Genomic DNA, 18,381 nt, shown 5'->3' with positions numbered 1-18,381 from the left:
CGGAGAGAACATGCAAACTTCACACTGAAACGACAACTGGCCCAGCCAGGGCTCGAACCAGCAAACTTCTTGCTGTGAGGCGACAGTGCTAACCACTGAGCCATTGCGTCACCCCATTGCCAAAACATATAAGCTTAAATGCTTTGGTCATTTTGGTTGTTTTAAAATAAATTAAAACATTTATTTTTAAAAAATCATTTCTTACCATATGCGAATACCTCTGTGATTAAGGCGATAACTTTTTAAAAGCTAATAGTGGTGAAAAGGATTTAAAATGTTTGCTTCCCAAGGCAGATTTCCAGGAACCACCATTTTAGACTCCAACGACTCACTGACTTAAGAGATAGTTTAAGTAATAAAAAACTTTGTGGAAAAACTCCAACAAAAGTTTAGAGTCCTACATTTTGGTTTGACACAATCACTATTTCCTTACTCTTAGATAAATGGCAAATTCTTTTCCCAGACTTCTACTGATTAAAAAGACGAATTTCCATGACCTACAGTGAACCGAAAAACAAGGCACTGTTAGAGTAGAAACATTATAATTGTTTGAGGTTAAATATTATTTTTCATGAATTTAATAACAATTATGAGCACATCAATGAATAATTTACCTCAAATTTTGAACAGAAATGAATAGAAATAAAAGCACGCAGTTTTTGAAGAGGACATTTTGTAACCAAACTAATTTTGAAAATTACATTTTCCCAACATATTTGCCTTAGTTAACAGGTCTTAGTTATCTGGTGCTTGGTGACTTGGTGTTTGATCAGTTAACGAACATGGAAGGAATGAAACGGCGCTGAAAAACAGCCTAACCATAACGGTGTGCGAAACTTGTGAAACAACATAAATAAACATGATATGGTATAGAAACAAATTTGATAAAATTGTATGTGACAAAAACATTCCTGATATTTATTGACTTGGAGAAAAAAAAATTCAATGTCATGATAAGACCTTTTAAAGTTCCATGATATTCCAGAAATTCCATGACCTGTCTAAACCTGATTTTCTCCTAAATTGTTAACCCTTAAGGGCCCCTTTGCAGAAAATCACCTTTTGTAAACTGTTTGGACAGAATTGTGTGTAGGTATAGTGTGTCCACAGTCATACTGGAGTCATATAAAAACAATAAGTCTCTTTTTTTAATTTCCTGATGTTTAGGATCCAAATCCCTTCCATTTTGAGTCCCACCACAACATGACGTAGGAGTGCTATTTCCCCGACCACCGATTTGATTGACAGCCGTGTATTAACATGTCTCCATAGTAATGTGTATAATCAACAAGACAGGATGTGTGCAAAACAACTAGGATTATAAGATCTGTTCAGCTCGCTGTGATCATCAATCATTATCAAATGTGATCAAGAATGAGTTTTACAAGTTTAAAACGTTTTTAAAACAGTGCATGTGTGTAATGAATTACAGCGATTTTTTTTTACCATCTTTACTTCATCACCAGAGCCACATGTCAGTACAATTATAAAAGAAGACGCTTCAATCCCAGTTTGTGGACGTAAATTCAACTTTTTTTGTACATTAACATAACAGATGTCCATAGAGCAGTGGATATTAACGTGTATCATGTCACATTTGCCATACAAAAACAGTGCAAAGTTAAACACGTGCTGTGTGGGTGTGCGTGAACTTTGTAACAACATTGTGTTTGATTCGTAGCAGAAAGGCTTGAATTAACTCCATAACAAATACATCAAATAATCAATGGGAAAGTTCTGACTAGTATTTTCTCACAAACGTTACACGAGATCTGCTTCCTTCATCTTTGTCATATCACTGTGCTGTTTATCTGACGGAGCCGAGGTGGAGATTGAGGCACACTCTGTGAGGCATATGGGAACGTTAGGTGGGGAGAACTAGCATTAAAGGCACAGGAAACAAAAACAGCTACATTGTGTTAAGAGCAGCAAATCCCAATATTCTGAAAGGTATAATAAATAATCTGGAGGCACAAAAGACTGGTCTTAAATCTTGAAAAAAGGGTCAAGTAGGTGCCCGTTAAGATGTTTTGTAGGGCCTATGAATTCAACTTTTCCTAAAAATCGGATTGATCCCGCAGACCAGAATGAAGTATTTTATGAAGGACAGTTTACATTTCCATGCAACAGCCAAGAAAAGGGCAGTTTTTGGCCGTTCGGCAGGTGGTTATTATCGGTGATTTATATGTCAGGCTGTTGATGCCCTGTGATTTACTCAGTGTAGGAGTTCATTCTGCTGTGTGAAGAAAACCAACCTGCTAAATGTCAAATGTCCTCCTGTTCCAAGACTGAATTAATTTACATTCTATGCTGCGTGTCCCTTCGAGAAGCGCTTGGGTTGGGCAAGAAAAACTGTGCTCTACAAACTGACCAATGGTCTAATCATCTCAAATACAAAAAAACCCTCAGAAAACCTGTGTAGCTCTTTACAGCTGACTAACTGTGACAAACCCAAATTATCAATGTAAGAACAGAGGCCATTACTACGGTGTAGCCACTGACCTGGACAAATCGTATTATGTTGTACATCCTTGAGTACTGCATACTATCTTAGAATGACATGCTGATTACTTGCCCTTGGGCTTGAGATCAGAACAAAAAGGCACATGAAGATGCTTTCAATATACAACAGCTGTTGCAGGAAAGAGCTGGAGAGAAAATAAGGTAACATGACAGGGGACATCTTATGTCTGGGTTCATTGAGTCAGGTCAGTGCAGTGAGCTGCAAGCAATGACAAAGCCTGTTTTGGGTAATGGATGAAACACTGAAATGTTGGTGAGGTATTGTTTTTTGTACAGTATTAAGGATGTTTTGAGTAGTTTGAATAAAAAAGTTTAGGGATTTTAAAAAAATAATGCTGGTAATCTGCCATGGAAAGAAAAATCCATCCATCCATCCATCCATCCATCTCATCTATAGTATATCAATCAGTGTTGAAACAACATGAAGGAATTAGGTTAACCTATTAGTTTTTACAAATGTAAGTTGATTGAACATCATGTTATGTTTGGGATGAAAACATCCACTGAATTAAACTGTTGAAAAAATGCATCAGATAAATACATTTTTGAATTTATTTTTTTGCATAAATCTGTTAATCAACCTCAGTCCTGATCAAAACTACTAAATGTTTTAAATGATTACAGGATTTTAACTCTTTAGTTGCCAAATTTATAAATAATGTCACTGATTTAGTGAAAAAAAAAACACACAATGACATATTATTAATATAAAAAGTAATTGTGGACTGGATTGTTTTTACCTTTCATCACAGTCTTGGACATGTGAATGATTAGTAACACCATTGACTTTGACACATTGTTAGATTTTCATTTTTTCACCCTTATTGACTGTTTTACTGGGCTGTTTTTGCCCAATTGACTTCTATTATAACCACATTTGATGTTGCATAAATTCGGTCTTTGTTTTTGTTTACTCCATGTAGTTCTGAGAGCTGAGATGCATCCCTTACAAAAAATTACTGCAGTTTTTTATTAAGAATACTCCAGTTGTTTAAAGGGAATACTGCAGTTTTAGTTAACTTCTAGAAAGTGCAGTTTTTTGGACACGAAAAAACTGTGTTATTTAAATATATTGCAGTATTACTGCAATACAACTGAAGTCCTACAATAAAACTAAGGTGCAACCCTGCTTAGCTTCTGTGGGCAACTATGTGAGAGTTGCAGAGCGCTGGCTGCCAGCTACTGCCAGTTAGAAGTGATACTACTACTATAATGCAGTACAACTACTGCAATGGTACTGAAGTAATACAACTACTATAATGCAGTACAACTACTGCAATGGTACTGCAGTGATACTACTACTATAATGCAGTACAACTACTGCAATGGTACTGAAGTAATACAACTACTATAATGCAGTACAACTACTGCAATGGTACTGAAGTAATACAACTACTATATGGCAGTACTGCTACTGCAATACATGTTAAATAATTTATTGCACTTAGGTACATAAGTATTAAAAGTGTACTTTAGTTTTATTATGTATTGCAGTATTGTAGATGGTTCCACTTCTGAAAAGTGCAATACAATATATTGTGGTAGTACTTCAGTAATACAACTTAAGTGCTGAAACCTCATTTGAAAATCATTGTCCACCGAGCAGGAAAAGTAATAGTTGTACTGTAGTAGTAATTCAGTTGTATTGCAGTAGATGTACTGCAGTTGGTTGTATTGTAGTACTTCAGTTGTTTTACAGTAATACTGCAATATACTTAAATAAATATATATACTTAATATATACTTACATTGCGCCAAAAACTGTAGTATTCCTTTAAAAAACTGCAGTATTCTTTTTTTGTTGTTTAAAAACTGCAGTAATTTTTGAAAGGGCCCTCTTTATTTAAATGTTACTACAGTTTTACTGCAGATTTTACTGCTGTTGAACTTCATAGCATTATAGTTGCTGTTGTACTGTTCAGTTCAATGCAGTTATTTTTTATTATTCGTTTTTGCAAATAAACTCTTACAATTCAAATTAGAAAATTACTTGAACCCAAAAAACATCCCTAAAAAAGTACAAAATATTCTTGGAAGATGTTGAAGAACAAACCCCTTGTAACACAAGTGCAGTACAGTTCTTACCACACCATTGGCATATTAGACTACAGCAGCACAAGTGCAGTAAAGACGGAGTTTACTTGTTTTTACTGCAGTTTACTGCAACGTATACTGCTGTTAAATTTTATTGTACTCTATTTGAACTGTGTTTATACTTCATTGTATTGCAATTTTGCAATTGCACTTTACCTTACTGCAGTTTAATTTGCTGTTATACTCCAAACAACTCCATATAAAATCCAAAAACTAAGCTTTTTTTTTAGCATAGGCCTATCTAAAGGGTTAATGGTTCCACCAACTGATGATCAACAGTAAAAATGACAATTTTTACCTCTTCCAGGGAAAACCACCAACAATCAAAAATGCATGATTATATGGTGCCATGCTTATAATGGAAGTCAATGTGACAGAAACAGCCACCAACAGTAAATGAGGGAGAAAAAATGAAAATTAATCAAAAATAATGCATCAAAGACAATGCAGTTTCACATTTCCAAGACTTGTATAAAAGGTAAAAAAAAAATCCAGTGCACAATTACTTTTTATATTGAAAATATGTCATCTTGTGTGTGTGTTTTTTTTCTTCGCCAAATCAGTGACAGTATTTATGAATTTGGCAATTGAAGAGTTAAAATCCTGTAAATATCTAAGCAATCTAGTAGTTTTAATCAAGACTGAGGTTGATTAACAGATTTATGCAAAAGAATTTAAACAATATATCTATTCATCCATCCATCCATCTATCTCTTTTTGCTTAATTTTTTAATAAAATGCCTTAATTTCTAACATTGGAAGAAAATCACTATTTAATGTCTAAAACATTAAAAACAATGAACATATTTAAAAAAAAGCAATTCTTTACTTAGTCACTGAAATACACTGAAATAAAATGCAGGGTTCTACACAATTCATTCATTTTGTCCCAACACAAATCGATTAAGTTAACTTAATAAATTTAAGTGGATTGAACATTAAACAATTATGTCGTCAGAAAGAAATGTAAGAATTGTGTTGTTTCAGTTTACTTTAAATAAGTAGTCTAAACAAGCAAATTGTTTTTATTTGAGTGTAATATCATGCTCTACAGAGTTTCCACGAATTAATCTCTGACAGAGACCCCTCCCCTCCTCATCGGCCAATCCCACATAGTTAGTAATTATATTGAGATCATCCACAGGAATAAAGTCAACCCCACCCTTAATCTTAGCTAAAGACTTCTCTTTATTCCCTTTATTAATACAAAGATATTTTTCATAACTTCAATTAGGGCTGCACAATTCTGGCTAAAATGAGAATCACATTTTTTTTTTTTGCTTAAAATCAAGATCACAATTTTCTCACAATTCTGTAGATGTAAAGGTTAATATAAGTAGGCTATTATTATTATTGTTATTTCTCAAACGTGGTAAAACAACAACATTAATATTAGGCCTACGTGAAGGTCTACTGTTGGTTAAAATGCTACAATGGCGGACTACAGGACTTCATGTGCAAAGATGTGTGGTGTTTCTATTTAAAGTAATATAGACAACAATTGGACTGGCATATATAATACAGCATTTAAACAAATTGGTCTGTACACATTTTTATTTTAATGTTAATATTTATATTTTATTTTATAAAGAAGTTTATATTAGTACATTGTTTTTGTGTACTTTGTGGCTGGTAGGGCATCCGCCACATAAAAAATTCACCAGAGTAATTGGTGGTTCATTTCGCTGTGCCGACCCCTGACAAATCAGGGTCAAAGCCGAAGTGTAAGGATGGCTATATGTCTCCATAATATTAAACGCTGAGAACTGTTATGGAACTCCACATGAGATACAACCACAAGAATGGTCAGGCACTAAAACAAAAAACTTTCTAATCTGAGAAGATGATCAGCTAGGAATCCAGTTGTTCAGGTTGTCTCGATCATGCATCCTGAGCCCCCCCTCTTTGCCCTGGACTTTACCTTCTCCACCAGAGCAGCTAGTTCACATTCCACACAGAATACCCAAGTTTTTAATATGGTGTATCTTGTGGCTCTATATGACATGATGATAGCTCTATATTCATGTTTAGTGTCATTTCAAATGTCTCTGTGTGATTGGTAAAGTGGTCTTAATTTGACTGTAATATTTTACAGTTTCCCTTATATCTGTTAATTGTTGATTTTGACGTTGCAGTGTGTGAGTCTCTGAGCTCTGAATCGAGGCTTATACATACCGCAACATACTTCTACACAGTCAGGTGCTAATCTCTGAACTCTTAAATGAATCTTTGGGTAATTGATGTTGTACAATCAGAATTGGCTTATTTTGTTTAATTATGTGAATTGGAATGGAAAATCTTTGCCTAAAAAATAAATGTAAATATCTTGTTTAACTCTAATATCTCCTGAAATCATTTAAATCTAGTAGAGTGTTTAGGCTGATGTTTCCGCAGCCTAAGACCAGGATTTATTCATACATTCAGGCTCAATGGATGGAGCATAGGCACAGCATTAGAGACATGTTGATTTCTGACAATCACTGACTTAGTATGATATAATCTAGTTGCTAAACCATACTTTCTTTATGTATGAGCAAGCATGGGGCCTGATATTACTTAGGGGATATAACTGTAAACTAATTTCCTTTATCTAAGAACCAGAACTGGCGAGGATGTGTCCGTGAACAGATGTAACTGGCTAAAATACCGATTCTAAGCGACTTCGGGTAAACAATGAACCATTAACTGAAAATAAGGATTTATTAGGTTAATCTATCTAAATTAGGCCAAATCACAACCTATAAGTAGGCCCACATGGAAACTGGGCGCGCAGAATTGCGCAGATTTTTAACCCATCATTGATTCTATTTATTAACTTGTGTAAATGTGTTTAAAATTATATTTATTTAGTCAGTTTTTAAATTTCAGTAATATTATTGACTAATATGAAAATATTCATATGATTTATTTACAATAAAGTTTGTGAAGTAATATTTTCTGTCTTTTAGTAGATCTATTATATGAGAGACTTGCTTTGTTTACCAAATAAAGTGGATCTAATTGGATTTGCATTGTAAACATTAAATACAAGTTAAAAAGTACTGCTTTTTATTCCATATATTAAAGTTTTAGTAATGATACTCCCAAAATCATTCTGCATAATCCGCAAATTTTTAAAACAATTCTGCGCAGAAATAGCAAAAAATGTCGGCACGTTCCGTCTGGCCCTACCTATAAGGTAATCAGTTTGAATTGGATGAATTTAAATAATTAAAATGATTATAAATCAGATTAAATTCGAAGTTGGAAACAAATTAAAGTTAACTTTGACAAATAAAAATATTTCTTTTCGCATGTGCTAAAAAGGCTTACACACATTTAACCTCCACCCATGCTGTTAGTTCAGTCATAGGACTAATAGACGGACCCTTACAGAAAGATAGTAAGTGTTGTTTACTTTACTTTCTTCTGGAGCACTGAGTTCATATTTGAAACCTCTTTAAATGAAAAGCTCAGCGAAAATACAAGCAACAGGCAACTAATTACACATATAGATTTTAATAAATTTTCGTGTCATTTAAAATACAGTAGAGCTGTATTTGTTAACATTAATTTATGTAGTGAACATTAAAAGAACAAATCGTAAATTTAAAGGTTAATTAATAAATTACAGTTCATGTTATGAATTTTATAAAATGTCACCGTAAATTAGCAAAGCTAATCATAGGAACTCCTCTGCACAGATAGTCAGATGTTCATACAGCGCCGTCATTAAACAGCATAAATCAAATTCGAAGACATTCCAAAAATCATGTCATCACTTTTCATTTAACTTTCCGCTGAAACTGAATGTCAACTGCATAATTCATGACAAAACTTTAAACTTTTGAACCCCTTCTAGTATGATCACAGCATTAGACATTACACATCAATATTACATGACTATATCCTGAGAAAACTGGAAAACATCTTGTTTCATTTTAACATGACACTGCTAAGGAAAGTTATGAGGTCACGGGTGGAATTCAAACAAGAACTCTGTTCGTTTAAAACGCCTTTCTTTCTGCATCGACGCAGCCTAAGATATTCAGTCACACATTTCGGCTACTTTCGACGCTTCTGAGTCCAAGTGTGAGGTGAGGTCAGCAATTATGTTTTTGGTGATCCACCCACAGAACAAGTGACTCGATGTCCCGGTCACCGCAGCCACGTCTTTCAATCGTTGCCATGGAGATTGCCTCTTTCCTCCTCTCCAAGATGGAAAAGAGTAATGAGCAGAGAGGAGCAAGGAGTGAACTCATCAAACTGTCATCCAAAATGTTCAGCGCTATTAAACTACCATTGTACCCTAGCATCTCCTCACTCCATTACTATGATGAGGTGATTTAACTCCAGTGTTTTAGGAATTCTCAGACACATTTGCATGATTAAAGTGTGGAGACAGATGACGCGAGTATCAAAGATCAAACTGGTTCAAGATTTTAATGCTTGCTAATGTATTCTGAACGTAAATCTTGTAAAAAAAAAAACAAAACACCTGAAAGTTCTAAATGTACAAACAATGGCTCGCTTTTCTGTTGTGTATGGAGATACGGCCATTTGATTACTGACCTACAGCAGAAGTGCATTTAAAGCAGCAATTTCTTCAGGTCTTTATCCATTCCTCTTTCGGATAACTGGTCAAGACTATGGTAGCGATGGATGATGTCGTTTTCAGTGACTACCACCACTCGAACACCATGAGTGTCATCTCCTAACTGACAACCGACTGCTGAGCTCACCACCATATCCAGTCCGTCATGGCATCCTCCTGCATTCCTGTGGTAATGGCCGGAAAAAACACCTTTCACCCCTGAAAACAGAGAAAGGATGATGTTACTTACAAATGACATCAAAATAGATCTTAGTCTAAGGCAGGGGTGCCCAAACTTTTTCTTACGAAGGGCCAAAAACCAAACTTGATTGAGGGTGGTGGGCCGAAGTCATATACCAAAAATATAAATAAATTTGTAAACATACAAACTATAAAGTTGCCATGGTAATTTCCTAATTTAATAATATTCAAAAACATATTGAAAAAAAATACTTTAATCGTATTAATAATTATATATATACTTCAAATATAGATGCGCGATCGAGAGCTCTCTTTAGAGAAAGTGAAACAGCTCGCACTTTTAGACGGGCTTGTAAAACAACAGCAGGACACAGCAGATTTTGTTCCTCTTGGCTTTTTGGCAGTTCATCAAGACGACGACATAGTTTGTTTGAGCTTGAGTTGATCATTGCCTGTAATTATATGTATATATTATTGCATTGTAATGTCTTGGCTGTGTTTTTAAAAAATGGCGGTTTCTTTGTTTTCATTCTTCTGCTTGTCCACGAGCGAGTGACGCATGTCTGTAAACCAAAAGCGTTCAGCTACACATCTAGCTCCGCTTTTGGTACCCTTTTGTCATGCTAGATACCATTTGCAAAGGGTACTCAAAAAAGTGGTACAGCACGGTCCGCTTTTTGGTACCCTTTGACAGTGGAAAAGGCTATAAAAGCGTACCAAACCATACCGTACCACTCGGTGAAAATGGGCCATTAAAGTACTGTACAATATGTTCTGGTTACTTTCGGTTTCTCTCAGCGTATGGTCAGGAGTAGGCGAAGCTTCTGCTCTCTCCCCTGCTACAGTGACTGCATCTCCATCATTCATTCAGTATATAAAGCACCGGACTGAATGCAGAACTACAATAGTTTATCAAACAAGTCACCCAGAGTGAGACGCACAAATAAGCTCTCTCTTTTGTAAAGGCGGTGAATCTAGAGGTGTTTTTTTCTTTCAGTCAGAAACGGTGGTACCCCATACTGAGGTAATGGATGCACTTGAAAACAGGAAACGAAATCTCACATGAATTTTTCATACAGAACAGAGCAAAGGTGCCAAAAACCACAGGAAGATGCAGGAGATGGCATGCCAAAATACATAAAAGAAGAAGAAGAAAGAAGGAGAAAACGACTGTGACAGAAACACAGTGTTGAGAGGTATAATTACAGATGGTTGCTTGCTGTCAGAGTTCATCTAAATTTCAAAAGTTGTTCTTGTTCCACATGCACATGATAGCTATCTGCATGCTCTGTTGGACACTGCTAATGAAACCACACAAACAAAACACAATTACAACTACCTTGACACTTGAAAACTCACACAGCGGCACGTAAAGCTGAAAACCGTCACCGAAACAATTAAAACAACAAGAACAAAACATTAGGATGAATTATAATTGCTTATAAATAACTATTATGCACATTTCAAGCGTCTTTCACATATCATAACCTCTAATCCACGCGACGGAAGCAAGCAAAAGAAACAAGATGGATAAAAAAAAGTGTCCAATTATCTGGAGAAGTCAGATGTGAAACCGAGGAGGGGAAGAAAAACCAAAGCACTTCTTAAACAGTCATTTACTCTAAGGACATCCTCCCTTACTGCACTACCGGAAAGAATAATTAGACACGCAATACTGTTAACGACTGCATATATCTACTGTAAATCATACAGCTGAAATCTAAATCTAATAGCTTTTCACGAACAGACTAAAGGACAGTGACTGACACTAAAAAGTGATTTATGTTTTTTTTAACTATGAATAGTGTAATCTAGGTGCTTAACCTTTACAAGTTCATATTATATGAGCTTATCATTACTGCATATCAAAATTTGGGCCTTTATTAAACTTTACTTTGTATTAAACATTTGACTTTTTTTAAACTACGACTTATTAAAATAAAAAAAATCTAAATTCACCAAAAGGAAATGCTTTATTATCATGCATGAGAGGACAGTTTTTGGGAATGATGCTTTGTAATGAGACGCTATTTGATTTTTCTCTTTATATAAAGATATGAGCTGTATTTGCATGATCAAAGAAGCCAGGCTCGTAACCAGCCTATTGAAAAGGAAGGTTCTTTTTCTTTGAAAAAGTGGTCCTTTTTTGCCCTTATTGGCCTCATTTTCTATTCGATTATGCATTTTAGTGACATTTTAAGAACTAATCTTTGCTGGATCAGCTTGTCGGATGGTGATCATAAACACACTTTTTGCATGCACCAAAATTTCCTTCAATTTTGTCCAAGTGCTTACCTTACTATTTTACTACGAAGTATTTATTTACAAATTTGGATTTAAACTGTAAGTTAATTCAGGTTTTAAAATATTGTTATGAGATTATTATTTAAAAAAAAAAGAATAAAGAACTATAAAAATACTTATTTTTATGCAGTATATTTCAGTATATACAGATGATAAATTTATTAAGTGGCATCACAAAGATGCATAAAGTCTGTTTGAATGTGTTTATTTGGCAATTTAACATGTATTGAAAGTTTATGTTTATAAGGAAAAAGTCTTGTTATAACCCCCAGTAACACTCTATGGTTTTTCATGCACACTTGAATAAGCATTACAAAAGTCTTGTCGCCTATCCAAGTTTTAGGAACAACGAATAATAACTTAACTTCAAATTAATCGTTTGGTATCAGAAGTGGCTTATATGAAAGACAAAGGCATCTAGATTACGGTTGTTTTAGCAAAATAAAATATGATCATGCTTTGAATTTTAATTATTTAATTAGGAGAGTAAGGTCTGTCTTTGCTTTGACAAAAGTCTTGTCACGTAACAGAAATAATGTACAGTAGAGAATATAAAGTTATGGTGCAGTGGAAAAAGAATTAATGTTGTGTATGACTAGAGGTGTGAACCTATACTGGTCTCACGGTTCGGTTACGACTATCATGCCATCGATTCGGTTCAATTCGATGATTCGGTGCATCACTGTGCATTGATGATGCTTTCCATACACAGTGTTGTATTTTGGGGGGTGGCTATAACAAGCTGTCTGTATAAACACACACACACACACACACACACACACACACACACATGGACACACAGCACCACACTGTCTCTCATTCACACACATACACAAACATAGAAAGCACCAAACAAACACACACACACGCACACATACACATGCACTAACACACACACACACATACACACACACACACACACACACACGCACACACACACACGCACGCACACACACGCGCACACACACACGCACATACATGCCACGTGCGCTTGCTTGCTCGCTCGCTCGGGAGCGATATTGTGAGACCGCCCACTCCTGTTAAAATTACACCAGAGTTACAGACCGCTCCGGCACTTTATTCGGAAATTTATGTATGCATTCGGAATGCATACAGCCGAGAGGAAAAGAGAGGAGAGGAAAAGCCACGCCAGCAGATGAAATGGGCCACAGTGACAGAGGGAAATGGAGTACTTTCACTCCCTCAATTGCAGAGCAATAGGGGCTTCTGCTGTAAGTGCCAGTGAAAGGCTTTTCAGAAAACACACACACAGTGAAATTTTTAAGTAGTTGGCGCCTGTAGTGTTGTAAATACCCGCGCTCGCCTCCCTCGCGACAGAGCCATATGACATAAATGACGTCAGTACATAATAACCATAATAATGACTCAAATAACTTTATTAATAAGTCATCTGGAATGGTGAAGAAAGCATTCTTGCAGGACTCCCAGAGTTCATCAAGATTTTTTGGATTCATCTTCAATGCCTCCTCCATCTTACCCCAGACATGCTCAATAATGTTCATGTCTAGTGACTGGGCTGGCCAACCCTGGAGCAGCTTGACCTTCTTTGTTTTCAGAAACTTATTACAGGACTATCCTGCTGAAGACCCTCTCCTGTGGTTTGTAATGTATTGGGCAGCACAAATGTCTTGATACCTCAAGCTGTTGATGTTGCCATCCACTTTGCAGATCTCTCACACGGCCCCATACTGAACGTAATCCCGAACCATGATTTTTTACTTCACCGAACTTGACTGATGTCTGTGAGAATCTTGGGTCCATGCTGGTTCCAATAGGTCTTCTGCAGTATTTGTGATGATTGGGATGCAGTTCAACAGATGATTCATCAGAAAAATCTACCTTCTGCCATTAGAAGGTATTATTTGTTGCTCTTACAACTGGGATCAACGACAAGACTTTTGTCAGGGAGTGTAAGTCGAAGAACTTATACAGTAAGTTATGAAATATCATCAATAAGATTTGTTTAATACATGAGAACATTAAAAACCGCCATTTTTGGCAAATTTAAATGCTCAAAATTTAGAAGAGCTATTTTACAAACCAAAAATATTTTTAAAATATCATTATGGTAACTTAATATTATATTAAACGGCTAATCAAACAGTTCATACAACAAAAGTTTTTGTTGTTTACTTTTAATAACATAATAGAAAGTATTTTTGCATTAACATCTTGGGATTTACCGCTGTTTTATCATTTAATAATCTGCGCGTTTTATGACAGTATCTCAGCACGCTTGCAGTCTCAGCTTTTCTGGATTGTGATTTTTGGCTGTGAGTGTATCAGTGTGTCCATACTCCCACCAGTCCTGTAATCAGCCTGATTAATAAGCTGTGGTCTCTTAACAACAAACACTGCTGTGTTGGATTTAGTTGTGTAGATTTGCAGCAAAGTCAGTAGTTTCTGCGTGTTTACATAATGACGTCCATCTAAAAATGATCAAATGCATCCTGCCGCTGAGAATTCTGGGATTCTACACCAATACCGATAAACACAGAGCGGTTTCCACGTTATGTTCCTCTTGAATCTTGTCCATTGCTCACAGCAACTTACTTCCATCTTCCGAACTGCTTTTTATTTCACATCTTGTAGATCCATTTGAGAAAATCCCATTTATCCACTTGTTAATTAATGGGCTCATTACTGCAAGAATAGTGGTATCTGGGGATCAACATGCCTTTTGGCTGAGAGAGGTGAAATTTGCTGAGCGTGTGAGAGAATAGTACATACTAAAAATAAACATTCACATAAAATAAGCCAGAAATCTCATCCAATAAGGAGGTATGATGCCGTTCTGCGTTCAGTTCTCTGGAGACACTCTAAACGCGCTACTAGAGTCTCTCTCTTCCAAGCCACAGAACTAACGGATCTGCCAGATTTGGATGATATGTAAATCCTCAGTCTCGTCTATTCAAACTACTCAGACTGCATTAACGGTTTAGTTTGAGGGTTGTGTGTGCGTGTGTGTGTGTGTGTTTCTGCGTGCTGTCATTAGGCCACTGGGATACATTATTCACATAACTCTGCCAGCAATAATTTGCATGACAGAAGGAAGTACAAAATGATTTTGTGCAGGGAGGGCATTGCTTATGCTGGTCATACATAGGCCCCGCTTATCACTGCAGATCCTCTAAATGAGGGACAGAGTTTGCTGTGCATTGTAATTATGATTTAATCGTAATATATATGATATATATATATCATTGAGCTTGACGATTAATACTCATAATGTCATTAGGGAAACATATTTAAAAGGGATATATTATGCCCTTGCAAATTAGGATGTGTGGGGGTGTTTTTGGTAAATTTTAAGTGATCAGTATTGGATATTTTATAGTTTATGTTCATTTAATTGTTCTTTAAATAATCTTTGCTGTCATCAAGTGCTCACATAACCTTTAAAAAACTATTCATTTAACAGCACAGGATTTTTTTTTTGGCAAAACAAATATCAAATTGTATTTTTATTTATTTATTGTACATTCTAATTTATATAGTTTTATGTTTTATTATTTTTTTATTTTTTTATTTAATATTTAAGTTAATTGCACAAAATAATACTATTACCATTAGCTATTAATAGGTCATCATTTAAGACATGAAAATAATTCTGTTCTTGTTATTTAGTATTATTCTTTGAAGTTTTTTAACAGTTTGGTATGGAAAACAAATTAAAGTTCAGTAAAAAGAAAAAAAGTTTTTTTTCAAGTTACAGTCTGAATAAATAAAGTAAATAACGTTTCGATTAGAGCTGCATGATTAAATAGAGTCTGCTTGCTTGTTTGTTTGTTTTTTACTTAGCTTTTTACCATGATTCTGAATAGGATCTAAACAAAATAATATGTAATTTAGTAAAGGTTCAAGAAAATATAGTTAGTAGAAAATAGTATAATTAATAGAAATAGCCAATTTCAAACGATAAATTGGTATAAAATGTAAACAGTACATTTATTGTCATGATTGAAGGCGGGGAAAGAACGAGGACTCAAGTGCAAAACTAAAATGGGTGTTTATTATTATAAAATAAAACAAAAGGAGGGGGAAACATTAACAAAAATAAACGAACAACCTTGACTGGGCAGGGCTGGACAAACTGGACGAACTGGCACAAAACAACAAGAGTAGACTATAAAGAGAAAGAATTAACAAACAAATAGGTGAACATAAACTAATAATGGGTTAATAAGGAGTGTGGGACTAGACAATAGACAATGGAGCACATTGCACAAAGAAACAACAAGCCATGTGCTCATGTAAAACGAGATGCAGCCAATGACAGAACTCATTAACCGTGTGTTCACATGAAACACAACACTAAAGCCTGTTTCACACTGCAAGCGTGAACAGAGCATGAGCAGCGCATGTTTTTTTCAGCGTCCATGTTAACAGATTAGAGCTTTCATACCGCACACAGAAGCATAGCGTGAGCGTCACTGAAGCAGCAGTGCTGCGATGGCTTCTGCGCTGGGTCTATTTTTGCCACGCTGCTCACGCTCAATTAAAGTGACAGTGCATTGACAATGACCAAAAACACATTGAATGACAGTAAAAAGTAGCAATTTTACCCAATAAATGCATCAATAATATCCACTGATTTTTATATATTCAATCAAATGAACTTAAACGATTAAAAATGGCAACAAATATTTAGTTGGGCCCAAACTACAAAACGAAATTTAAAACCATTTTAGTACCAGTTTTGCTGAAGTTACACACTAGTTTGATTATGTATACACACCATTATAACTATATTGTATTATAACTTTTGGCCTACATTATCCTGACAATCAAAAACAAAATGACATAATATCACAGGAGATTGTCTTCTGACCGAGTGCACCTGAATGGAACTCCTCAGAGCATGAGAAGCATACAGTTCTTCAGGATCTATGTAATTTGTAAAGTAAAGAGTTGCAGGGTAAGGAAACAGCATAGAAGGTAGGCGGGATTAAAAAAGATGATTAGACATTAAAAAAGCGAGCAATTGGTCCATATTTTACATTTCTGTCCAGAGAGATCATGTTTTGACCATTGGTTGGTCTCACGCAGTCAAGTGATGCGATTTCGCAGGTCACAGTTCACCAAGCTTGAACTTTGCACCCCAGCGAACTGCAAAACTTGTCGCATAAGCTTGCGTTTTCGGTCTGACGCATTCATGTGCGTATGAATGGAAGTCTATGGGGAAAAAAGTGCAGTGTGACCACATGAACATGAACCACGTGCTAAACACAGCTCCAACAGAAGACTGAACGCAAAACATGGGTACACAATAAATAAAAACATTTACGTGCCCTCACACATGCAACATACACGTTTCATCCCAGTGCCAACCAAAACCGAAACCAACTAGACTGAGAACAGAACAGCACGCTGCAGACAGAGCAAACACAAACGACACAATGAGAGCGCGCATCCTGAGTACGCCCGGACACCAAGACAGCCAAGACGATGCTCGTACAAAGACGAACACAATGACAGAAAAAGAGTGCTCGAACTGAGAATTCTTGAGCCGAGCACAACATACAAGACATGACAGGACTAGTGTCTGGACAAGACCGAAATGGCAAAATCCTGACATTTACATATATTTTAAACAGTTATTTGTTGCCTCTTATGGGTGTAATGATTTTTATTTGATTTATTTCATTTTATTATATTCATAACTTGACTCTATTTGTAACCACAGACATTAGTGTTTAAATCCCACCTATAAATGTTTATTCGTCTTATAATTTTTACTTCAGTAACCCAAAAATAACTATACAATGCACCTGAAATCACTAGTACTAAAGTTGAATTAGTAGTTGACGACACAAATGCAAATCTGAATGTACCCTGTGACCGGATGAGTTCCAAGTGACCAAATGTTTATTAAACAGAGCTGAACTGCTCTAATTTAGGATTAAGATCATGTGTCTAAATCAAGATCTCAATCTTATAACAATTAATCATGTGGTTCTTGCAATCGCCACACTTAATAATGCAGTTTAACCATCTACAATTCATCTTTAAACCAAATTACCAATTAAAGACACAAGAAGTGAAGAAACGCCAACTGATAACCACGAACTGACCCTATTATTTTCCTTAATTCACTGTCAAGTTACAGTATCTTTCTAAGGCCTGAAACACTGCTTATAATGATGCAAGACCTTGAGATACACAAAAAACAAAGCCCTGCCTTTCCTAAAGGATATCTGATAACAATGGGCACTCCATCACACTGTAACCTCCACAATACATGCCATCCTTCTTTGTCTGCCTGAAACAACATGCTTGCCAGCTTACCTTCAATTCTCAAGCAGATGACAAGCGTTCTGTTGATTAACCAAATCCCACTCTCATTCTACTGGCGTGTGCTGAATGAGAGCCTTAAGACAGCTGAAATAGCAGTGGAAACACTTGGCTTATCACTGCTAATTAACACGCCACAAGATAGCACCACTGGCACCACGAGAAACGTTGAATGGTAATTTCAAGTGAAATGGTTTTGCATTATAATACAAGGCAATGGGCGCTCAAAAACACCTTTTAGGATGGGCTTCTTTCTGCTTGTGTGTTTAGTAGATTTTAGTTTATAGTAGCACTAATGTAGATTTACCAATAAAGATGCAATCAAGGGTGCTTACAAAGAACACAAACATAAAACTTCACTTAGTAGTGGC

The 18,381-nt window shown here is 35.7% G+C and overlaps 1 protein-coding gene across 1 annotated transcript in view; it reads right to left on the bottom strand.

Annotated features, from left to right (window-relative positions):
• Positions 1-8,099: 8,099 nt before the first annotated feature.
• cpped1 (calcineurin-like phosphoesterase domain containing 1) overlaps positions 8,100-18,381 on the bottom strand; it is a 57,676-nt gene continuing 47,394 nt past the window's right edge. The window contains exon 4 of the mRNA XM_056470003.1: positions 8,100-9,409. Coding sequence (XP_056325978.1) covers positions 9,186-9,409 — 224 coding nt within the window. The 3' untranslated portion in view covers positions 8,100-9,185. The remainder of the gene's footprint in view (positions 9,410-18,381) is intronic.

Source organism: Danio aesculapii, chromosome 12 (assembly GCF_903798145.1).
Source record: "Danio aesculapii chromosome 12, fDanAes4.1, whole genome shotgun sequence".
Lineage (NCBI taxonomy): Eukaryota > Metazoa > Chordata > Actinopteri > Cypriniformes > Danionidae > Danio > Danio aesculapii.
Note: the sequence above shows the minus strand (reverse complement) of the source record. Positions and strands in the feature narration are given on the sequence as shown.